We start from the raw sequence: 25,659 nt of genomic DNA on the forward strand, positions 1-25,659 counted from the left end.
CGGGCGCGCTGCGCATGCGCGGCAGGCGGGCGGCGGCGGGGGGCAGTTTAACCGTAAACATCCTGCCGATTTGAACGGGCGCTTTGGGCGGCAGGAAGGGCCGCGGCCGCCATCTTGGTCGGCTGAGGGAGCGCCTCGCGGGGGACGGGACGAGAGGAAGAGGAGGAGGAGGAGGGAGCGGAGCGGGTTCGCAGCCCGGCCCTCGCCAGCCTGCCCCCGACCCGGGTAAGGAGCAGCCGCTGAGGGAGCCGCGGCGGCTGCTCGGCCGTTGGGCAGCTTCGCTGAAAGGGTCGGGCCCTTCAGCTCCGCCTCTGCGGCCTGCCCGGCGCCCAGCACCGGGGGGCTGCCCGCTGCCAGGCCGGGGCACAGCGAGAGAAGCCGTGGTTCGCTCCCGGTAACGGAGCCGCCCCGGGTTGTAAAGGGGGCGTCCGCGGGGTTGTTTCGTGCGCAGGGGGACGTGGGGAGGAGCAGAGTTTTGTCTCCCGGCCCTTTATTTGAGGGTGTAATGTAAGCTTTCGGTTGGGCAATGGCAGAGCGTGGAGTGTGCTCGTGGTTCTGCCTAATAGCGTGTGAGCTGGCAGCTGGGGGTGTTGGCCGGCAAAAGGCCCCTTTAAAAAATGTTTGCTTTTCGGGAAAACGCAGGTCTTTCTTCGGTATCGCTGGCCGATCTTGCGTAAACCTTCCTGTTCTTCCCATGGTTTCTGCCTGATTCTGAATGAAAGGCTTCTGCGAAGTGTACAGCAAGGTGTTGTGTTTGTATCGGTAACAAAGGAAGTTGGGGTCACTGTGGTTCGTTGGCACGGCACTGCTGAAGTGAAAATGGCTTTCACTTAAGTTTAGATCCGCGGAAAAAAAAAAAAATCTGTAAATTTATACAAGTTACCATTTAGGCCCCCATTGTGTGAATGTTTGCATTAAGCATACCGTTTCATTGACCTATTCTTCCGTAAAACGAGTTATGTCAAAAGTGTGGAAGCATCAAAGGTCTCGTAGTGTTGGGCTTTAGTCTTACTTTTAAGAGGTTCATTTGTAAATATTTGACGTTCTGTGAAACTTGGCAACAGTGGCCGCAGCGATCTAAAATATCAAAAACTGCAGAGAAGGCGTTGGGGGGGGGGAATAAAAGGGAGGAGCAGAAAGTTAGTGAGACCTACGGTAAATTTAAATCACTACCCAAACTATTGTTTTCTTACCATCGGGGCTGCTGATAGTGTACTTCTTGGGATTTCCCACAGAAACGAGAATAGTTGTTCAGTTAACTGTGTTCCACTTTGAGGCAAAATGTTGCAGAGTATTTTCACATTCAGCTTTTTGGGTGAACAGCACAGAGGAGTAACTGCTGTGGGGAAAAAAAGAAGTCTGATAGATGTATTTCTAGCCTCTTCACTTTTGTACCCTTAAGGAGTGTGTTAGTACCTGGTTTGTGGCAAATGCATCTATGTTTTGACTTGGAACTGCAATTTCACAAAACAGTTTGGGATGGCTGAGATAAGACCTAAGAACAGTGAGATTATTTTTTCTATTGGATGAATGGATGTGCTGAATCTGGCTGCGAGGGTAGGATATTTGCTGAGGTTTAAGTTTTGAAGTAGAGTTGGGGGGCAAGGGTGGCAGGGTGAGAGAAGCCTTTTTCATGAGGTTTAATAATCTCAAACTATAGGGGTATTCTGAAAGATCTGCCCTTTGAATTAGTGGGATGCTGGTTCCAGCAGTGTGATGATGTGGAAGTGTGGTGTGTTGTAACTGGAGAACAGGGAATGCAGTTCATGTAAATGAGAGGTGTGTTTTGAGCAGGTACAGACCTGGAAGTGCAACCTCGGCCATAGGATGTTAGAATAAGAGGTAATGGGAGAAATAAACATATGCAGGCAAATAAAAAGCGCTGTGTATGCATTTATCAGTCAAGTTGGACTAGTTCAATTTCGTCTTTTCAATAATTGATTTTGTAGACATAAGAAATTTAGGTGACTCGTCACTGAAGTTCATTAAAGCTGAAGGTGACACAAAGAAATCTATTAAATTATAGAAAAATGCAGCTTAAGAAGGATACTATAAAGGCAGTTGAAGAAAGGAGAGGAAATAATGTGATGCTGAAAACAGGCGCATGGAGCTGTAAGGAGTTGCTAGTGGAGTTTGTAAAGGCTGATTCCGTGATCGATTTTTTTTTTTTCAGTTGCATCAGGTGTTAAGTGTGCTAATGAAAGTTGTTCGTGTAGTGAGACAGCGCTGGTAGGCGTTCCTGCACAGGGGGAAGTTTTAGACAGGATTGTATGGTGACAAGCTATGAGGTGAAAACAAAGAACCCCATGTGCAGGGTCAGGGACCTGGGAATTAGTGGGTGCTACAGTTCATGACATTTTTATTGATTTGGGAACAGGTAGATAAAAACAGGTGAATAACTTGGCATCTGGAAGGCTTTGGGTCACTGGTGTGATATGTGAGGGAGACACAAGTGTCACGGGGTGAGTCAAGTAGCATCTTGCTAGTGAAGGTGAGGAGGAATGGATGTCACAGTGTTGTGAGGCTTCAGGGGGAGTGTGCTGTCCTGCGGGACTTCCAAGGTTCAGCTCTGACTGCTGCAGGTGCACAAGGTCAGCTTACTCTTCTCAAAGATTTGTTTAGCTTAGCAAAACGGGAACTGTGTGTGGGAACAACAGAGAAAAGGAGAAACTGAAGTGGAAGGATAGCATAAGGACAAAAGAATTAAAATGACTGGCTGATTTTAAACTTTAATATGGGAAGTACCTGCTTATCAGGGGATGAGCGTGGTTCTGGAATATCTTTATAACAGGAATAGGTGACAGCAGATTAAGACTTGACCTGTGAACTGGTGTGTGTATGCATAATGTTATAAATGAAGTCTCAACTCAATCTGAATTTAGTAATATTACATAATATTGCAAGTAAACAGCACTGAGTGTGCGGGGAGTCTATGCTCTACCAACACGCACATGAACATCAAGTTTCTAAATATACAGAACATTGCTTTTACATATTAAACCCGAGTACACCTATACATATGTACAATCAGAAATGGTATCAAACAATCCTTTAAGTTCCATGACTTAACAGTCTCCATTTTCCATTCCTTTTGAACAATATGTCTCGCTTTAAGTTGTCAAGCAACTCGGTCTTCAGGCCTTACGTATCCCGTTCTTCCCGGATCGAAGAAAAGCATATCCATCTCCTTTTCAAGGCCAATGAGGCCTAGGTCAAAAGGCACGTCCAGGTCACCAGGGGGCGTAATAGCAAAAGCCTTCGATGGCTGTAGCAGCAGAGGGGCCGGTGGCATAGCAGTCGGATCAGTAAAGGAGCTTGCAGCTCCCTCACTGTGGCAAACCAAATGTTTCTGACTGTGGTCCCACGTGGTTCTTTAAGGCCTCAGAGATTGCTCGCCAGGTGCCAAGCAATCCCACTGCAACCTTGTCGTTTTTAGTTGCAGAGTCCCACACCTTGACCTCAATTTGGTCCCATATTTCAGGATCAAAAACTAACTGATTGTTAATAAGGAGAATAAGCTGTAAGGTTACCAGGACAGTCTTTGTTTCTAAGTGTTATATATGGAGTGGTAATTCGTGTCAAGAAGATGGTTGATATTAATAAAGAAGGGGGAGGTGTGGCAGTGTGGCCATGGGGGTCGGCAAGCCCCGTGGTTGATGATAACATCAGACTCTTAACGATGAGGCCATCAGGAATGTAAAAGAGTTTAGAGGGAACAAAGAAGGGTGATTCAGGAGACTCCATGCAGTCTCAGGTTGCTTGTTCTCCAGCCATTAAGTTTCTGGGTGTTTGCCATTGCTGTTATTTGCAAAGTTGTTTGACCAATGAAAAGTTGTTTTGAAAAGAACTGCTGTGGGGTGAAGGGTATAAGAGGGGAGCCTGCCCTCAAGATTAAAAAAAAAAAAAAAAAGGCAATACCATGAATTTATGTCATCAATAAAGAAGTAGAAAGAAGGAATGAAAAGGAGCAGGCTAGCAGAACGGAGACCAGGATGGGAACAGGCATATTGATTGCCTCATGAAGATGGGTTCGGCCAAACTCGGCGAACTGCTCGGAGAAGCTTGTACTGAAAGTCACTGGAAATGGGCGCACCGGAGCTGGGAAGAAGCTCAAGCTGAGAGAAGCTGACCCGTGCACACAACTGCCCCTCGCTGGTAAGCAGTTGCGCATGGAGTCTCCTGAATCACCCTTCTTTGTTCCCTCTAAACGTTCCTGATGGCCTCATCGTTAAGAGTCTGATGTTATCATCAACCACGGGGCTTGCCGACCCCCATGGCCACACTGCCACATCTCCCCCTTCTTTATTAATATCAGCCATCTTGACACGAATTACCACTCCATATATAACAATAACATGACCTAGTAGGGTAGCAGATGTGGATTTCATGGGCTAGAGTGGAGGAATTCTCATCTCCTGAAATTTCTTTTAAAGGTGGTTGCTTTAAATGAACCGTGGTCAGATTAAAACTTGCCACAGCTGAATATTGCATCTGTTGTCTGCAGTGTTGTTGTCAACTGTTGTTTCATAAAGCTTTCTGAATGTGTTGACAGACAGTACTCAGGACATGAGAGGTTGCTTTTCAGAGTGTATACACTTGTCCTTCTAACATGCAGAAGGATTTTAAAACTAAATATTTTTGAATTGATGGTTAAGAGGAAGTTTCATGGGTAGCATCTGCCCAGTTTTCTTGTTGCTTCTTTGGGAGGCTTAGTAACCAGATCCTCAGGAAGGAAAATGAAATACTATCAGTCTTGTATTAGTGTCACTGTACATGTTTGGTTAGTTAGTGTTATAAAATAAGTAATTTTTAATACTTCTGCAAAAAGAAAAATGATAAAAAATAAAACCATGCCATTCCTGGGCACATATTTAGGCAGAGGAACACAAGGACAGTAACAGCACATTGAAGCAAATTCAAAGTTAATTAAAATCAAGCTCTTAAAAGCACAATTAGGCAGGGTCAGGATTTGGTATCAGTTGGTCTTGTGCGAGCACATACAGTTTTTTGCCTCACGTGTTTTTCTGTCATTTTTGAAGCTCTTAGAACAGGTTTGAAGGGCCTGGTTCATAACCAGTCAATCTCAAAAATTAGCAATTCGATTTTGCTGTATAAGCCTGTTAAGAACCATCAGCTACCCATTTGCTTTTGAGGGTTCTTATGGAGAAGCCAAGGACATATGTTCCTTGTGCCTGCATGAGCACTCTGCCACTCCAAAACACTCGTTAGTTCCTTTAACATTCATCCCAGTCTTGAATTATGCCAGAAAATGTATTTCTCCTTTTATGCCTCTGCAACAGCGTACTCCCTATGAATAAATGATCAGGCAAAAACCCTGGAAGAAGGAAAGGGATTATCTGAAAAGAAAGAAGGAAAATGTCAAGAAAATGAGAGCAACCATCGAGGTCTGCTTTAGGCAGTTGTGCTGATGCTCTAAACAACAGCAGCAGAACTGCTTGATGTAGCTAAGAATGTAAAGGCATGTTTTGTGCACTGGCCCAAGTAAAGCCCAGGTATTACTGTACAGTATATCGCTTGATGGAATTTGGAAGTGGCAGAGACTCCTGTTGTGACATAGGAAGCTGGTGCTTGGATGAACAGAAGCATTACCTGCTAACGATAGTTCAGATTAAAACACTTTAAATGATCTCTTGCCACAGTGTCGACTATCAGACTAGATTTCATTAATTGCTGAAGAGAAACAGACAACCTCTGTCAGAAGTCAGTTATGTTTGGTTCTCCTTTGCTACAAAAGTTTCTAAGTACCATCCACATGCAGTGTGCTCTTCTCACTAGGCTTGCAGATGACCATTCACAGTTTGTGGTGTAACAGTTTTCAACCTCTATTCTTTGATTTAATTGCTAATGGAACAGATGTTTTGAAACCCATTTCCATGCGTGAGCTCCCTTTACAGGGAATATTTTGGCTTGGATTGGCACTTCTTTGAAAGACAAGTTATTAGTGATGTCTGCTGCTTTATTTTTTTTTTTAAGTCAAAACAAACAAAAAAACCCTTAACTGTGATATAATCGGCCTTGTGATCCTGACATCTCAATTTTGGGAGGAAACTTGCTTCCTCTTAGATATCTCAGCCATTTGTTTTATGTTCACCTTATCCCTTTAAGTCCTGGAAAGCAGTGGAAAGTTATTCCTTCTGAGTTGCCTGGATTGTATGTTCCACATTTAACAGGAAATCTTCACTATATTTTCAGGCTTACAGTTAACAATATGTTTGAAATCGTGTGAAGCCCATGCTATGTATTTTAATGATTGTAAACATTAGTGAATGATTGTGCCAAACTCCACGAATCAAAGCACATTCTTTTGAAACTCTTGGAAAGTTTTAACAAAGTAATGCAAGTGGTTTTGTTCACCATGTGTTTGTCTTCCCTTGCTCATACTCTTCATGTTTCTGGGTCACTTACAGGCCTGCTGCCACCAGAGCAGTGGAAGGTTGTGGTAGCAACTCTGCATACCAAAATGCTGTACTGCAAAGTTAGGTGTCTATGTATACACAAATACTGTGAGGCCTTTGAAAATGTGGGAAGGACTGAATTGTCTGGTAGCCTTTGGGACAGCGTGAAGCTTTTTAAAAACCTCTGGGGAAAAATACTTTTATTCATCAAGGAGATTTTCACATTTTTTTTTCTTTTGCTTCCTAGTGAAGCTTGCTCATTTCCAGCATTGTGCAGTGCTGCTCTTAGCTCTACACGTTTTCAGCACCATAAAAATGTTATTTTAATTTTTAATTTGTAGTTCTGTTATGACTTACACCTGTCTACTGAAGTCTTAACAGTAGTGTTAATGCTTGATATCTTCTGTATTAATTCGAACTGAACATGGCCTTTGTTTTCTTTAAATCTTGTGTAGTGTGTCCATTCTGGGTTATGGCCAGAATCAGTGGCCAGCCTGTTGTTTAGACCAGTGGGTTTAAGAACTGTTTGGACAACAGAACAGATTCTGTATTTAATGCAGCAGAAATTTCAAAGCTTTGATCTTGTGTGTTGAACAGTACCTGTGAGTGAGTGCAAGTACGGAGCATGGTAACACTACAAAGATTATTTTTCCCTATGCTTTGTTATCCATCAATATCCATTTATTACTTAACAACAACAAATTGTTGGCATTTACTTGCAGGGATTTTTCATTTGTTATCCATGTATGTAGATGTTGGCTTCACTTCCACTGAGCCAACGATGTACTTTTTGTGAAGCTTACCCTATAAATATCTGCCACTCGTGGCCTTGAAACCTATTTACCATTGCAAGTTAATTGTAATGGTTTAGAAACTGGCTTCCTGAGAATCTTTCTCTGGCTATCATGTTTACCAAGGCTTTGTGTTTCCCTGTGATCCCTATATGCTTGCAAATTGTGTTGGCATGCACTTGGGAAACATGTTTTTTATGGTTAGGAATTAATGCTCCTCGCCTTGGTTCTGCCTAGATTAAATTGCCCTGCTCATTACAGCGGTGTGCTTCTGGCAGTGTTTCTGTGGGCACAGAGGAGGCAAAAACTGCAATGCACTTGTTGCATCTCTCCTGTTCTGTCTCATTTCTTTTTCCCTGGTTATGGATGTTACTGGAGAAAAAGCTGCACGTGGACAATCTTCTACCTCTTTAAAGCACACATCTCCAGCTTGTAGTTGAACTGAATCGTGTGCTTACCTCGTGCATGGCATTGGCTTTTTTAGATTGTAAGACAGTGTGGTGTCCTGCTTCCCTGGGGCTTTCTGTGTTGGTATCATTACCAGCAGTAAGAGGGTAGTCAGGTAGCTACTAGCCAAAGGAAGTCTGGCTTGGTGTAGTGGAGGAGGAAGAAGGAAGTGAAATCTTCAGGAAGTTTGGGATAATGCAGTCAGTTTTCTCGTAAGTTTAATCAACGCTTGAATAAAATATATGAAGTGTTACTAAGAGGATTCTGAAACAGAGAGCAGTCTGCTTGGAAGTGAGGAGAGTTGTACTTTGTCTTTAATAAAACATGGAGCAGTCCAAAACGTTTACAGCTATATATTTTAAAATGCTTAATGGTTTACTGAAACCGTGCTGAATATTTAATGGTATAGTATAGTAGTAGCTACTGGAAAAGCTAGAGCAGAAAGAAATGGAAGTGGTAGAAGACCGCTGTGGGAGGGAAAAGAGAGGTGTGTATGTTTACATTATGACAGCTTGGTATCATCAACTTTGCTTAACATACTTAAAGGGTTTTTGCCTTGTGGGATAGTAAACAATTTAAAGTTATGTAAATGGTTTTAATCTGTAAAAGGAGCATTGGTTGGTCGCTGATCTTCCTGCTTCATATTTCATAATAAATGTATATATAACTTGCCCACCACCTCTAAGTGTTGGCTTCTTTAAATATCTTATATGAATAGTTTGATCTAAACGATTGAGAAGCAGATAAGGAGTGTGTTTACAAGGATGTTACCCATCAAGAATTCTCTCTCTATATATGTATATGTATATGTTTGCCTTTCTGTTTACAGGTTTGCACTTTGTTATAGACATCTGGGACCATGTTCTATGCCCACTTCGTCCTCAGCAAGCGTGGGCCACTGGCCAAAATATGGCTGGCCGCCCACTGGGATAAAAAGCTAACCAAAGCCCACGTTTTTGAATGTAACCTGGAGAGCAGCGTGGAGAGTATCATTTCACCAAAGGTATCTGTTTTACACTGATGTAATGTTATCTTGTACTGAAAAGAAATTGTGTATGCCTCAGTAGTTACTATATGGGTCGCTTGGTGCTGATGTTTTAAAGGGTGAAAAGATCTGTTCAGGCTGTTTGATTCAAGAAAGTATTTTGCTGTCAATTTTCTAATAACAGAGTATCACACAATTTATTATAAGAAATGTTTTGCTTTGTTTAAATAGAGGACTTGTATCTTGACGTATCACGCATCATTTAGAAGCAAATGTTTGGAAGAGAAAAAGCCTGGGCTTTCCTACAAAGTAACTTCTAAAGGCGTTACGATAATGGGCTTTCAGAGGTGGTGGTGTTACTGGAAGCTGTAGAAATAATACTTAAAATTGTTTATGTTTGTGACTTAGGTAAATGCGGGTTTCTTCTTAGCCACAGCAAAAAGAACTGAAGAATCATAGTAGCTAGTAATGTTACTGATGGTGTGAAGATAGTTTTCCATGCAATAGAAATACCATGTTGTAGTGTAAAAGCCTTGCTTTTGAAGCTTTTCGTTTCTTGCTTGGTTTTATAGAAAGCAAACAGGGACAAAACAAAGAATATAAAACTTCTATATGGCTATTGTGAAACAAAGGGAAAATTTGAGGAACTTAGTGGAGGAAAAAAAACACACATAAAGACCACCACTTATAAAACTGAAGTTTCTTATTCAAGAGCTAGTGGACTGATTTCATTGTAAACTTTGTCATTTAGCAGATGTTTGAATATCATATAAGAAAAGCCACTATGTTAAAAAGAAATGACTTATTTTTATCTTTCATTTGGTTGAAACCAATACAGCATTTCAATAGTGTTGCTATGGATTTTGGAAGAACTGCTGTTTGTAAGCAAAGTATGTATAATACAATCACAGATATGCTTACTGTTCCAGAACAAGGTGATTTCCTTCAGTGTCAGCTCTGGAAGGATTTAGAGAGAATGAGCTGCAGGGTACTTGTAGAAAAAGGAGGAACTGCTAGGCGCTCCTTCATGTATTTAATTCTCTGTAAGATGTTCATCAGTTACCTGAAATACGACACATCATGTGTCATTTTGAATTCTCAAAGCTTAAGTTTAGACCCTGTATGGTTTAATCTTTGTAGGAGCTAATTATTCCATATATTCTTCAACATAAGTCTCATGCTCTTTTAGAATAAAATATTTGAGTCCTTCCCTGGAAATTGTTTTTATTGGTTTTCTGTTCCCACAGTTAGTGAAGTACTCAATTACATAGCAAAGCAGTGAGGTTAAAGAGGAGGGGAATTGAAGCTTATTTTAATGTGACAGAGCTTGTTTATGAATACCCTGTATCTTCTGCTGTTCTTTTATGCTTTCTTTAATGGAGGGATGGATGATGGAGAGGTAGCAAGATACTGGTTTTAACTAGACTTTTTGCTTAACCAAATCATACTTTCTGGCTGTCCTTTTTTATTATTTTTAAATTCAATTAAAATAACAAAGGTGTCAGGAAAGGATGTGGTAAAATGGATTTTGTCTTGTCATCTTTTTTTTTTCCTAGTAGACATAGCTGTGTTTATAAAATTCCTTGAGTGAAATTCCTATTAATTTACTAATGTTTTTCCATCTCCTCCGCAAGTTATCCATAAAATATCATCTAAAACTGCAGAGTTTGCATTCTTTCTTTGTTTAGAGTTTTCTACTGTTTTTTATATGTGTTTTGGATGTTTGATGTTACTGCAAAACTCATATGAAGCTGACTGAAACTTGATGGGAGGAAAACAGTAAGGCTACATCTAACTCACTGGTTGTAAACTGTGCTTTTAGGTGAAGATGGCACTTCGAACCTCAGGACATCTCTTACTAGGCGTTGTTAGGATCTACCACAGGAAAGCAAAATATCTTCTTGCAGACTGTAATGAGGCCTTCATTAAGATTAAGATGGCTTTTCGTCCAGGTACCTGTCTTAAGTTCTATGACAACATGTATTAAGCAGATACAGAATTCTACTGTCTTGTCTTTATAAATTTATGTAGTTCTTCTGTTTAGGGTAATTACAGTAGAAGCTATTTTCGTTAGTGTGAACTTCAGGCTGGCTATGTGACTGAGTTGCGTGCTGAAAAATCTCTTGACTGAATTCTGAATCAAAGCTCTTCACATTAGGGCTGATTCAGTAAAATGATCTCAAATATGACCTTGTCTGTTGTTGGTATATGGTAAATGGGAATATACTGCATGGCTTTTACCTTCTGTCACAAGTCTGAAAAATGCCAGTTGTATTTGTACATATTGAATAGAAGGGAGCTTTTTTTTTTTTCCGTGGGGAGAAAGGTTGTCTTGCTGTGAGGTACAAAAGAAAATGGAAATAGGCTGTATGTTCTTCTGACTCTTCAGCATTTTAGTTTTTGGAAGAAGTGTGAACTGCAGCGGAACAAAGGTATTCTCACTTTTGTAGGTGCAACACATAGCTTTTCCCCCTATTGTTGCTTACTCTGTTAAGTTCTTAAAATAAAGATGGAGGGGAGCTGTATTAATACTGAAAATGACAGTCTGTCCAACAAGGAATTTCTTGGGTTATACACACAGTTGATAGTTTTTGTTTAATTCCATCCTTACCCTGGGAAACATTTTCTGCAGATGGATCGTAGCTGTTGCTTTGACACTGCAGGATACTCACAGCTGCTTAATCACCTCTTTAGTTTTGTGTGAGTGTAATAGATTGTAGAGCTGAACTTCAGGAAGCCTCTTATAAAAGGCAGCTTTTTAAAGCCAATGCACCAATAAATTTGAGAATAATTAATGCATATAATGTTTTTATCTTCGTTTCCTAATCTGGGTATAATGTTCTTATTTTTGTTTCCTGATCTTTACATTGTGATCAAGGTTTTAAACTTCCTAGTTTTCAGTTTTTTAAACTGTTTAGTTTTCAGCAGTAGATTTCTGAAAGCTGACAATTTTTGGTGATGTCAAAAATTCATATACTTTCACAAGGTAATTTTTTTCCCAGTTTTCCTGCTCCCACCAGAGTGCTTGCAGAAGGTGAAGGACCTTAAAATGAGACTTAGAAAAAGCAGCATGCTGGCCTGAAGCAAGTTGAGGCACTTGTAAACTGAGAACAGATACTACATTTGTGGCTTGGGCACTGTCTTGTTTATGTCTGCTCTGAGGATTGTTTACATATTTTGTTTTAAGCAGCTAGCAGGTAAAAATACTGGATAGCTTTGAAAGGAGGACTAAGCTTCTTCATTCCTAGCCAAGGACCAACATGAGTAAAATGCAGACTTGTGCTTGTTCCTGGTCTCTCTGGGCAGTGGTTCTTTGATTATCCATTGCAGAGGAAAGCGCAGCAGGCAGTGCTTCTGAAGTATCAGTACCTCAGAACAGCCTGTGTTGTGTGGGTCAGGAGGCAGAACATAAAGCTCAGATCTCCTGCAAGTTACAGCAGGAACTGAACTTGCATTTCCCGTGTACTTTCGAGTGTCCTGACCTCTAAGCTTTTGAATAAAACAGGTACCTGGCACTGTTTTTGTGTGATAGCTAATCTGATAGTCATACTCTGAGGATGTCCATTGAATAACAGATTAAGTGTTTCAGGAGGATTTAAATATATATGTATATGTATGTGGTTTAGATAATTGAGGTATTTTAAATGCTGAAGTGGAAGATTTGGATGTGTGGCCCAAGTACAGTCAGTACTGTGCTGGGACTTGAGGGGTTGGTTGAGCTGGCTAAATGAGCAGAAGCTGTGTAGTGACTGTGTTGCTGGTGCTTTACCCAAACCGAAATATAGGACTAACTAGCTCATCTGGAGCACCTTGATAAAATTATTTCCTAGCAGGTACCTGCACTGCTGGATGCCTGTACAGTGATGTGATGACATAAAATGCTTGCAGTAGCCACATGGCTCAGCATTGTGCCACACAAACATTATTTAGTGAGTGAAGGCTTGTGGTTCTTGCAGGGTTATATGATGCTGTACAGTGGCTTAAGAGGTAGGTATTTTGATTTTAGGCTGAATTCCCGATACTGATGTTATCTAAGGTTTCTTCATAGATATCTAGCATTAGGTCAACACAACAATATAAAGACAAATTTATGCAGATATAGAGTAATGCTGAAGGCACAGCTTCAGTGGAAGCACAGGGAAAAATGCTATCCTTTAGGAATGGGAACTCATGTCTGAGTGTTCTTCTCTGCAGGGGTTGTCGATTTGCCTGAGGAAAACAGAGAGGCTGCTTACAATGCTATTACCTTACCTGAGGAATTTCATGATTTTGATCAACCACTTCCTGACCTGGAGTAAGCTGATGATTTTTTTCTCTTTTTTTATGCAAATGCTGTTTGGTTTTATGTGAGAAAGATCTGTTTTTAAACAGCAGTGTCATTGTGAAGTTACGTAAAGAGAAAAGGGCAGCAGATAACTTTTGAGGCTTTAAATACACCAAGAAAGTATGCAGTCATCTTTGTAGGGATTTTAAGTTCATAGTAGCCTGTGATGTTAACCAAAGTTAAAACTGTTATGATAATAACTTTTGGAAAAACTCATGTTTCTTTATTTTGTGTTTTTCTTCTGTACCTGACGCTACATTTACTTCCTCAAATTAGATGAGATTAGTCTTACGGAAATGTCCTAGTCGAGCTCATGTAGTGGCATTTTCTTCTAACTTCCCAACACTGAGTTACCTGTAAACATGCTGACGATACGCAGCTTTAATGGTTCTTAACTTGTAAGAAGTTGATGCTACCATTTTGGGGATTATTTATAAGGAAATCTGTGGGATCCAGTTTGCTGTAATCAGTGCTCTGTTTAGTTTATACTTGATTTGTATTATGTACTAATTTTCAACTGCAAAAAAAATATGCTTTTCTAAGAAATCTACTTTAACACACTCCTAAGAAATTAACTTGGTACTAGTTATGCTTTTAGATAAATTGTATTAATAGCTTTTGGAGTTGAAACAGGGGAGAGGCTGTTCTTACTAAATTGGCCTTTAAGTTAGTGACCCAGCATAACAAGGAGTAGGAGAGGTTATTGATATGTTTTCCAGAAGCTAACACAATTTGAATTTTAGATTTTAACCTTTAATAGTCTTAATGTTACAAGTAGTGCTTACTATTCAGTGTTCACCGTCAACTTTTTCATTAACTTACTTAAATATATAGTGTACTATTTAGGAATTAATGTCGCATTTATCTAAGGCTTTATCTGTTACTTTTTCTTTTGGAGATTTTAATAATTGCCTTCTGTTTGTTTAAGTGATATTGATGTGGCCCAGCAGTTCAGTTTAAACCAGAGTAGAGTGGAAGAAATTACCATGAGAGAAGAAGTAGGCAACATCAGTATCCTCCAGGATAATGACTTCGGTAAAATCTTGTGTTATGTTGTTACTAAGTTAATTTTGATAACTGTGAAGCTGTAATCTTGTGCTTCTGGAATGGAATTTCCGTCATTAAGTACTAAAAACAAATTCAGTCAAATGTGATGTGTTACCATATATTTAATTCTTATATTGTTGAGTTTTTCCAGGAAGTCTGTCTTCTAATATTCAGCAAGCTTCTAGCTGCCCATATAAAGCCGAAGGACGTTCAGTCAGGTGAATTAGTGAAATACGGTATCAATATTACTTCTTAAAATAAGGTATAAACAAGTCAGCTGCCATTTTAGTTTTAGGTATATTTTCAGTACTGTTACGAGATTTCTAAAGTTGGAGCAGTTAGTGATGATTAATTTACTGCTGCTTCCAGTATCTGTTCAAGGACAGTGTTCTAAGATCTGAATAACAGCCTGAAAGCAGTTGTTTGAAGATCCAAAGATAAACAATTTCCAAAGTATGATATCTAGAAATCTTACTGGAAATGTAATCTAGGTATTGATTAGGTTGTTAATTTGTTACTGGTCCAGTCTCTGCGCATACAGCCCAACCTTGAGGCATAAGATGTAACTTTTTTAGAGTAGTCTGTGGTTACAGGATCTTGCTAAAATCAGTTTCAAATAGGTTATAATAAAAATGATTTAAGGAGCAGAGATGGTTATTTTTTGTAATTGGACAGTATATTTGCTGTACTATTGCTGGGCATTATTTCTTCTGTTTTGTCATTAACTCTGCAATCAATAACTACAGAAAGATTTGTTTCAATAGAGTTATTTGTAATTCATGAAAAATTGCAAGATTAAAGCAATGAAAAAGTTTGGTCTTGCAGTCGTGTCTTTCTCGATTGATGAGCTAGGTCTCTCGTATACTGGTTCATTGGCATTTATACCAATGAAATCATATTCTTCCAGGTGACTTCGGGATGGATGATCGTGAGATGATGAGAGAAGGTAGTGCATTTGAGGACGACATGCTAGTGAGCACCAGTGCTTCCAATCTCCTGCTGGAACCTGAACAGAGCACCAGTCACCTTAATGAGAAAGCTAATCACCTGGAATATGAAGACCAATACAAAGATGATAATTTTGGAGAAGGAAATGATGGTGGAATATTGGGTATGTTTGAGAAGTTAACTTTTTTCCTGTCCTATGTTATTCCTCAATAATTAGTTCTTGGGGAGGGGATGGGAAGGGCCTGTTTCTTTTGTAGCTGAAGCACCTTTCTAGGATGCGCATTCAGGAGTGGAATTCTGTTTTTTTGAGTGCTACAGCACCATTGATGTATACCATATTAAGTGCTGCTTATTTTTAAATGAAGTAAAACTAAATCATCCAGAGCTTTTCCTTTGTGTACATAACGTTCTTTAGATAAAAATCAATGTGCAATTCTGCTGCTTGTTTGACCCCTCATGGGGTTTCATTAATACATTGCGACTTTTATTGAATGTTTCTTTTTGAAGTACTAAGAAACCTAGCAAGATGCAAACATGTGGCAAATGTTATTGTAATAAAGGTTATGTGTATGCTCAAAACTTGAGCTGAAATACATCTTGGAAAAATACGCCTAATGGCTTTGATATCAGCATTGAAAGTATAGGCTTCACTAACTTTTCCACTGTCTTTATCCATCTTGTCATAAATTTCTGTACTTCATGAACTTGCTTGTACAGATTTCATGAATTTGTAGATGCAAAATTAATGTTTTCATATTATCTTTTCAGATGATAAACTTCTCAGTAATAATGACGGTGGCATTTTTGATGACCCACCTGCACTCTCAGAAAGTGGAGTAATGATGCCAGAGCAACCTCCCCATGATGATATGGACGATGATGATAACGTCTCAAGTGAGTGTTATCTAGGACTAGATGTAGAATTACTTGTTTTTAATTAATTTGATTAAGAATCTAATTACTTTGGAGCACGTTGAAGTGAAAAGTGTGAAATGTGGTAGTCTACTTTAAGGTGTGGAGGAGGGGGGGATGGGAAGGGTAGCAGAGTTTTTGTTCTGATGTTATAGTGTGTGATATTTGTTCTTATTGGCAGTGGGTGGACCAGATAGCCCAGATTCAGTAGACCCAGTAGAGCCATTGCCAACTATGACTGATCAGACAACGCTCGTTCCCAATGAAGAGGAAGCTTTTGCTCTGGAGCCTATTGACATTACTGGTGAGTAAACTGGGAATATTTTACTTGGGTCAAAAGAAGCTACCTTAGATTGATGATGGATGGAGGTGAATGTCTAGTGCTTCTACTGACTGCTTCAGCTGAGAGAAAAACCAAGGACTTGGGTGCTGAATTGCTTTTATTCTAATGTGGCCCTTCAGTGCTTTCCGAAAAGGTAACTAGCTTCTATAGTCTTGGACAGTACTGGTTTGTAGCTTTTGCAGCTAAAACGAATAGCAGCATGATTCTGTAGCTTTTAAGCAATATGTATGTTAAAATACAATGAATTGGAGTAGACCTCCTCATGTCTTCAATTCTAATGCAGTGCCTGTAGTGCAGCAGCGATCTCAGTGTGGTATTTTTGGTGGCCAAGTGTGCCTGTTCACACTGAATGTTGCCTGTAGAATGAGTGTTACTTCTTAGTAATTCATGACTTCCGTGAAGTGCTGAATCCAGCAGGTAAGTCTTTGTATTGAAGTTGTAAATAAAGATGAGGAATTTCACTAATGCAAGGCACTGTATTTTAACTTGTACTGTATTTGGCTCAATAGAAACAGTTCCCTGCTTTATTTAAAAAGAAAAAGATCTAGAAAAAAATGTAGTTTGTCCTGTATTTTCAGACTCAACTCCAGGCTCTGATTTACTGCTTGGCCAGTTAGAAAGCCCTAACACTGCCCTCTGGTGGCAAGCTAGCAACAGAGGTCCTAGCTGATCAGGTGGGACCAGCAAAGACAGCGTTTGCCAGAGCTTCAGGGTCTGCTGCAGAGGGCCAGGCTGTAAACAGTTTACAGTAAAGTCATTCTAGAGCAGAATGAGAGGCACAGGTAAGATAACCACCCATGTTAACATTACTGAAGTTAAGATAGGGCTTAAGGGAAAAAAAATGATGTAGTAGTTTGGCTTTTTGGCCAGAGGGACCTTACATCTCAGGTTTGCTCATGAAGAACATCAGCCTAATGAGCAAGCCATGAGGGAGGGAGGCATACACAGCTGAGGATATTGATGATGCTTAGAGAGATTCGGTTGGACTGTGCGTGTACACAGAAGAATTTGTAGGCTGTGGGACAGCACTCGTAGTGTTTGGCCTTTGATAGTGCTTGAAGGCTTTCATTCCTTCCATTGTTAACATAGCCTTATTCTGGAGGCTGATTCGTGCATGGGCAAGGAAGACCTATAGAGACCCCATAAGATTCCTACTACAACGTGATATCTGGTTGAGCTAACCTTCATTAATTTCTAAAAATCTCAACAGTCAAGGAAACCAAAGCAAAGAGGAAGAGAAAGCTGATTGTGGACAGTGTGAAAGAACTGGACAGCAAGACTATTCGAGCTCAATTAAGTGACTACTCTGATATTGTTACTACTTTGGACTTGGCACCTCCTACGAAGAAACTGATGATGTGGAAAGAAACTGGGGGAGTTGAAAAGCTTTTCTCTCTGCCTGCACAGCCTTTGTGGAATAACAGGCTACTGAAGGTAATGTTTTTGTACAGGTTTATTTCTAAATGGACTGCGTTCAGATTTGTGCCTCAGATAGTAAACATCACTATTTGAATAGCAATATAGTGATAGGAGTATTCATAAGTACTGGTGTTTAGTGTTGTTTTTAATTATTTAAATTAAATATTTATCAGTTACGGAAATGAATGAACATTTGATCTTTTTTTAATGTTGCTCTTGGAGAGGAGCTTAAAAATGGGAAGGGAAGATGACCTATGATTATTTGATCTGTATTACGAGGACACTGAGCTACAATAGTGAATAATATAACCTTTTCCCCTATAGCTCTTTACTCGCTGTCTGACACCCCTGGTACCAGAAGACTTAAGAAAGAGGAGGAAAGGTGGCGAAGCTGACAACCTTGATGAGTTCCTTAAAGACTTTGAAAACCCAGAGGTTCCCAGAGAGGAGCAGCAGCAGCAGCAGCAACAGCAGCAGCGAGAAGTCATTGGTTTGTTTCTTGTCCAGGATGCTCTGCTTTCCCTCAGAGCTTTTGTTTTCCTCTGTACTTTATATTAAGTCACCAAACATAATGAAGCAAAGGACTTTGTTTGCTTAGCTTTCTATACAGTCCCTGACTTAAAATAGCTTTTTGTCTAGAAACAGAAGACCAGAAATTTGTTTTGATCCAGTGGATTAAATGGGTATTGTATTGGTTTGTATGCACATCTGCACCGATTCCCTTTAAGTCACTGCAGAAACTATGCAAACTGTTAGAGTGCTTCATTCTAAATAACAGATTGGACTTTGAAATGTAATTTCAAACTTTGCTGACATATCTAAAACTGGTTTTATTATGGAATATAGATGAACCTATTCTGGAAGAACCAAGTCGTTTGCAAGAATCAATGATGGAAGGCAGCAGAACCAACCTAGATGAATCTGTCATGCCACCACCACCACCTCAGACTGGTGTTAAACGCAAACTGCAGCAAGTGGAACCAGAACCAGTGATACCTGTGAGTAAGATTTTTCTTATATACTCTAGAAGTGGGAGGTGTCTTTGAGCAGGAAGTGATGTATATTTGAGGTAGTCTTTGTCGTGCTGAGATAAGCTGGAATAGCAGAATCTTTTTATGTGGGTAGTCTGTATGGTGTTTTTCTTAAATGATTAAGCGTTTCCCTGAAGTCAAGTAGGATATGGATGTGTCATTGTTTCATCCAAAAGAAGTCGTCAAGGAGTAAATTATATAAAGATCTCTTGTTGTGGCAAGTGTATACGAACAGCTTTCACTATCAGAAAGGATAGTGCAAGCTGTGTAAGTGGACCACTGTGACTGCCTTTCAAAAAAAAAAAAAAGGGTTTAAGGGTTCAAACAAAAACTCTGGAAGGCTTTTTTTGCTGGGCTATTGGTGGACATGGAAACTATTTCATATCTTCGCCTTCTGTAAAAGCTGTGATACAGTGTGAAATGAAACCATATTTGTCAAGGGGGAGAGGAATAATGGTAAATGAAGGTTAAAAGGTAAAATGAAGGTGTATTCTTTCTGAATACTAATCTGGTGAGAAAGAATAGTCCTGGATTGTGCAGTCTTTCTCATGTTTGTACAATTTTTTATCCAATGTGGTGTTTCACGAGTAATGGGTTCCTGTTGAATGAAACTACTAAATGTTGAATTGCCTTACAAAAAGGGAGAGACGCTGGATTAAATTTGCATCAGTTGCTTGTACTTTGTGCTGACGTAAACAATGCATGTTGGGAAATCTTGGATTGTGTCAGCCAGACGGAGCATGCCTGTAAAAATACCTGCAGTATGATGCTCAAATTAAAGTTATTTTGACCTAATTTGGGGTATGCATATACCCCATTTCTGGTGCAGAAATAACTTTCCAGGCAAACATTTAACTGTGTATAGTTTGGGGGGGGGGTGGTGTGAATACTGTATCTTTTTCATTAGAAGGGACTACATAAAACTCTTTTTCTGTGTTTTCCTGTTGATAAAAATATCTTTTAAGAATGATAATCTAGCATCAGAGTCACTCGTAATATATTCAGAACCTTCTCGAAGTGCCTACTTATATATATCCTTCCTGCTTATATTGCAAAGGAAGATATTTTGACACTGAATATGTCATGTTCCAGTAAGTGTGTTCATGTAGCACTGCATCTGGTTATGTGGGGTTTTAAAGTTACACGTGCTGATCCAGGAAATACGATTGGTACCTTGGGTGATTAACTAAACGGTGTTGCTGGAAAGTCTTTTCCCTTGTAAAGTAGTAATACCATGACTTTGGGTTGAGTAGAACCTAGAGGATTAAAATTGCAGGTATGGGGAGCAAAACAAAAAAAGCTTCTACTTTTTCAAAACTTCAGATAAACGGCTAAGATTTAGAGACTTGGATTTTGTGAAACTGTTCTGTAGCATCAGTATTCTATGGTAAAAGCATCAATAAGCTGATGGTCTGTGCTTACCTGTACTGTGTACTCTTAAAGCATCCACCATCACAACAGTTGGAAATACCACCTGTAGAAATGCCTCCAGAGGAGCCCCAAAACATCTGCCAGCTAATACCAGAGCTGGAGCTTCTGCCAGAAAAAGAGAAGGAGAAAGAAAAGGAGAAGGAGGAAGAAGAAGAAGAGGAGGTAAGATCTGAGCTCTTTAGAAGCAAGCTATACAGAAAGGGTTTGTGTGTTCCCTGGCACTGTTTTGACTTTGAATCTACTAGATTCATAAGAACCAAATCTTTACTCCTTACTTGGGAAGTGATAAACTTTGGAAATAGAGATTTTAAAGTTGCTGCATGACCACTTCACAAGTTACGTTTGCATTCACCTTAAGACTAGAGGGTGCTTCATTTCTCAGGTATAGTTTGATTAAACCACCCTTTATAGTTTTGATGCCTTACACAAGAAGTTTTGAACTCCTGTGTTTTCATCTTACTTAACTAGTTCATTCCACCTTTACAAATTATTTTTTTCCAATATCTAGTTGTTTCTTAGCCACAATATTTAATATTTTGTGGATATCAAAACAAACTATTTACGTTTTTATTTACACCCAAAATGCACAATAGTAAATTAGCTTTTTAAGAAGTGATTTACACAGTGAAATGAGAGCCATGTTTATTGTTTACAAAATAAAAGAATTGATACTACTATGCTCAATACTAACAGTCCTAGAGTAGGCTGATATTTTCAGCCATCGTGACTGAACAACTTTGTTTTACTACTTGACAGCATAACATTCTGAGGTATAACCATAGTGGCATACAAACTTTATTAAGATACATCAGCTTACATGTGTCTTCCTCTGCACCCCATTTCCTACCTCTCCTAGCTGTATCCTGTGAATCAGGTTGTCTAAACCTGGCTAAATCATGTCTGTCATGACGAAAAAACTGCAGCGATATTTAGAAATATCTAGATATCTCTTTTGTAAGTCAGTGGATGAGATCTTCTGGTGTTTTTGTAAATGTGTGAGTTTTGGCTGCTTGCAGGAAGAAGATGGCACAGGGGGTGATCAGGATCAAGAAGAACGGAGATGGAATAAGAGGACTCAACAAATGCTTCATGGGCTTCAGGTACACATAATTTACTTTCTGTTAAGGTAGCTTTTGAGCGTGCCCACTGATGCTTTCAACCAGAGTTAAAAGTTTAAGTAAGAGCTTTATTGTCAGGAGATGTTAGACTTAAAATAAGAGTGTTTTCTTAGGGAAGGAAAAAATAGTTTAATTGAATAAATCATAATATAATTGCCACTCTTTTCCAAGGAATATTTGAAGCAAGACTTTTCACTCAAGAAGTATTTTCCAGACATACTTTGTGGGCAAGTAAGATTCCCAGAAATGCAAACTCTAAAATAATGGAGTTTGGTTGTGTTCTTGTAATGAAACCTTCGGACCACTGACTTCGCATTCTGTAAGACTAGGCAAACATCACTGAGGTCTGGGGATAAAACTATTTCACAGGATGTTTTCTCCTGGATAGGCTGGTTTGAAAAGTTCTCTGTGCTATGATAAGCTGAATCTGCAACAACTGTGGGAATATGTCCTGGGTTGAAGTACAGCATTACTTTTCAGCATGTGGCCTCAGACTGCCAGTGTTAGTCTCCACAGATAATCTTCTGTAGAACGGATTCTTGCTTGCTGAAACTAAAGGGCTTTTTTCTGATAAGAAATTTGAAAACCTGTAGTATATCCTTAAACTTAAGTGCAAACTTGCCTCTACTTACATATAGAAGTCTATAGTCTCTTCAGTCTGGTTTGTGGTTTCTACCCCATTCTCTCCCTTAATTGTTTTGGCAAATCTTGAGAAGGGTCAATCCCATCTCTCTAAGATCAAGCAAAAGCTTTAAAATTGTGGAACACGAATATGTTACATTGAAGGCTAACGTGAATGAAGTCAGTCCGTTCTTTTGCATGTCTTCAAGAGTTCTGCCAGTTTTAAGGTTGTTTTAAAGTGTTCATGTGGGTTAACCCCAGTAGGCACCACACAGTCACTCCCTCCTTCCTCTCAGCAGGATGGGGGACAATATTGAAAACTTAAAAGTGAGAAAACTCGTGGGTTGATGTAAAAACAGTGTAATAAATGGAGCATAACTGTGCACACTGGCACTGCAGAATAAGGAATTCATTCACTACTTCCCATCAGCAAGCAGATGTTTAGCCGTTTTCCAGGAAAGTAACACTAACTCTGAAGACATGTCCTATGCCCCCTCCCATTCCTATTATCCCCCAGCTTTTATTGCTGAGCACAACATCATATGGTATGGAATATCCCTTGGATCAAGTGGGGTCAGCTGTTTTGTCTGGGTCCCTTCCCAGCTTCTCGTTCATTTCTCAGCCTACTCACTGGTGCAACAGCACAAGAAACAGAGATGGCCTTGGTGCTGTGCGAGTACTGCTCAGCAACAGCTAAAACATTGGTGTGTTATCAACAGGGTTTGGATCACAAATTCAAAACATGACACCAGATGAGCTGCTAAGAAGAAAACTAATTCTGCCCAGCTAAAACCAGTGTGACTGTCACTTAGAAATTATTTTTAAATTGTACAGATGTTTAGTTGGTAATGTTGCCTGATGTGTTCTTTTTCTGTTTCATCATGGATTTTCTGAAAAGAGCTTCAGAATTCTCTTTGGGCCATGTCTAGCTTTTTGATTCTTTCTTCCATGTGCCCAAAAAGGATCAGACTGGATAACAGAAACATTAAATCTGTAATGAGATTCAAAGTTAAGATCTGTTTAATATAAAGTAATTTGGTTTGGCCAGCCTAATATCTTTTCATCTCGTAGATATTCCAGAGCAGACGGTTCTGTTTTAAATTGAAGACGTCAGTAGTTGCTCTAGCCAGCAAACAGATGTATTTTCCTGATTTTTTTTTTTAATATTCTGGCCAAGACTGAAAAAACATAAGCAACTTTTGGGTACTTAGTTTCAGACAAACAAGATTTTTAGAAATAAACAGGCTTTCACCTTGGGAAAATTATGCCTTGTTAAAGAACCTGAGCTCCTGATTTTTTAAATAAATAATGATTATTTTTGGAGTTTCTGGAATATGTAACTTAAGTTGGACAAACCTCAGGATCAATTTTTTTCATACATTCCTGGGAAACCTACTTGGTTCCATTTAGATAAGACCCATGCAGAATTTTTATGGGCGTGTTATAATGTCCCCATCCAGTGTTGAGTCTTCCCAGTCTTTCACGGTGTCTTGGGGGGGTGACAAACAAACTTGCCAGTTGGTGTTCATGTGTGCATGTAACTTTTTAACTTGTGGTATTGATGTTTGTGTTTTTCAGAGAGCTCTTGCTAAGACTGGAGCAGAATCTATCAGTTTGCTTGAGCTGTGCAGGAATACGAATAGAAAACAAGCAGCTGCAAAATTCTACAGTTTCCTGGTACTTAAAAAACAGCAAGCTATAGAGCTGACACAGGAGGAGCCTTACAGTGACATCATCGCGACACCTGGTCCCAGATTTCACATTATTTGAATGGTTAGATACAGCAGACCTAGTGTTTGTTTCACTAGCGCGTATGTGTATTGCCCCATCTGTAGGGCCCACAAGACCATTGCAGAAAAACTTAGATTTTATTGTCTGTATAAAGTCCTTGGTTTTCTTTTTGGGTTACTTTGGTTTTTGTATTTTAAATCTACCACTTAAAATTTTAGTGAAACTGCTGGGGTGGGTGGCTTGAGTTCCAGCTGCAGGAACCAGACAACTCAAGGACCCAGGTGAAGATTGTTCTAACAGCGCAGAGCAGATGTGTGCAATATTGGTGCATGTAATGTTGAGTATCAATGAAAATGTCTTACTATAATTTGACTAGTTGATTCAGTGGTGATATTTTTAACCTATACAAGTAAACCTGAATGGCCAACCTATTGTCTGATTGAAAACTTTGCCAAACTCGTCCAAAATGTTCAGTCTGCTTCTCATAGTGGTGTTTTTTCCCCTTCCCTAGATCTTTGTGCATACCGTGGGTCTCTTACAGCTGCCAATATGAAAGGTAGTGCCTGATATGTCAGCTTGCTTTGTCACTGCATTTTTGCAGTCAGATTTTTGTAGCCCTTGATGCTAAGGGGAAACGGGTGTCTGTGGAAAGCACTTCCTGTGAGTGATACTATTACATACATGAAAGGACAGAACATGTGTTAAGCATTTTAGATGAAACATTCCTTTTCACTTATCACCTCATTACGGTCCACTACTGATAATGGCTAATTACTGTTAATAAGTATCGAATAAAAACTCTACTCATTTCATTTAAACCTTTTAAGATATCAAAATGCTTTAGGTTTGTTAGATCTGTATATAAACTCCAGACTTTTTAAAACAGACTTCTAGATTGTAAATTATCTGATTTTTATTAAGCAGGCATATGAAGATAAGAATAAAGAAGTTGAACAGATTGCCTTTGTAAAGATGCTAAATTCAGATACCACCTGTACTGAAAGGGCAACAAACTTGAATATACAGTATGAACGGGCACAGTTCCACTTAATTGTGTAGCGTATTAATGACTCTTTGGATATATTTATGGTTTTAGTATAAATTTTTCCAATAATGCACACTCCTGTGTTCAAAACATTTTATCAGTTTTGCAAAAACAAGTCCCATTTGATTTTAACTATCAAGAATGAAGCTTTACTGTTAGACCAGATAGTACCAGAAATTATGTGAATATGTTGATTATGGAAACCTGTCTTAACTTTTTTTTAGGGCAAAATTATTCACACTGAAGGTTCTGGTTTTAATGTTGGCACTTTTGTGATATAATTTTGGGACTGAAATTTCAGTGTATACTCAAGTGTAAAATTATGTGAATGTTTAAAAAAAAAATCTGAGATGACATGATGACCATGTTTTAATAACCCTTGACAAAGTTAATTGTATAAAGTTACTGCAGCTTTATTTTCAACATGATGTGCCTGTAAAACCATGATTTTTCCCCTTTGTAAAAAGAGACATTGTAGATAACTTGAATGTTTAATTATAGAAAAGGTCATTAGTTTCTTGTTACACATTTTTAGTCTGTTTTTGTTGCTTTTCAAGGTTAATATTCTTGAAAATAGTTGATGCTGTTATGTATAACTTTTCTAATAAAAGTTGTGTTATAAGCTGTTATGTATTAGCTCCGTATCTTCTTTGAACACCTTTTATTTATGTAATAGGGACCTAGTATTTACGGGTTGCTTATTTGAGTATTAAAAGTGGAAGTGTAATGATTTAGCTGTTTGAGAGATTTAAAGCCTGACTGTGTAAATAGATTTCTTGCCATTAGGAAGGAAGATTTACTTTAGCGGCCGTACTGTGGTTTTGTTGAAGCATTCTATGCTAGGAATGTCTGTGTGGAAAATTAGAGGAGACTGTCTATAAAGTGATTCATCTCCATGCCAGTCCCTTCTGAATGCCAGAACATATCCAGCTTTAATTCTTTTAGCTCTGCTGTTTTCTTGCTTCTAGAATTGCCTCTTTGGATATGCCAGTGTTTTCTGCTCCTCATAGATCCAGACACTTGGATCCAAGCGTGTAGAAGCAGCGGGTA

At 39.2% G+C, this 25,659-nt stretch overlaps 1 protein-coding gene across 1 annotated transcript; it reads left to right on the forward strand.

Moving 5' to 3' along the window:
• Positions 1-25,238, forward strand: RAD21 (RAD21 cohesin complex component). The gene is made up of 14 exons (XM_027452630.3): positions 1-225; positions 8,484-8,657; positions 10,462-10,591; positions 12,834-12,933; positions 13,892-13,998; positions 14,918-15,121; positions 15,727-15,852; positions 16,052-16,174; positions 17,424-17,647; positions 17,957-18,122; positions 18,479-18,630; positions 20,107-20,256; positions 21,111-21,194; positions 23,412-25,238. The coding sequence occupies exons 2-14, from the start codon at positions 8,514-8,516 to the stop codon at positions 23,601-23,603; spliced, it is 1,902 nt and encodes a 633-aa protein (XP_027308431.1). The 5' UTR covers positions 1-225; positions 8,484-8,513; the 3' UTR covers positions 23,604-25,238.
• The last annotated feature ends 421 nt before the right edge of the window (positions 25,239-25,659 follow it).

Source organism: Anas platyrhynchos, chromosome 2 (assembly GCF_047663525.1).
Source record: "Anas platyrhynchos isolate ZD024472 breed Pekin duck chromosome 2, IASCAAS_PekinDuck_T2T, whole genome shotgun sequence".
Classification (NCBI taxonomy): domain Eukaryota; kingdom Metazoa; phylum Chordata; class Aves; order Anseriformes; family Anatidae; genus Anas; species Anas platyrhynchos.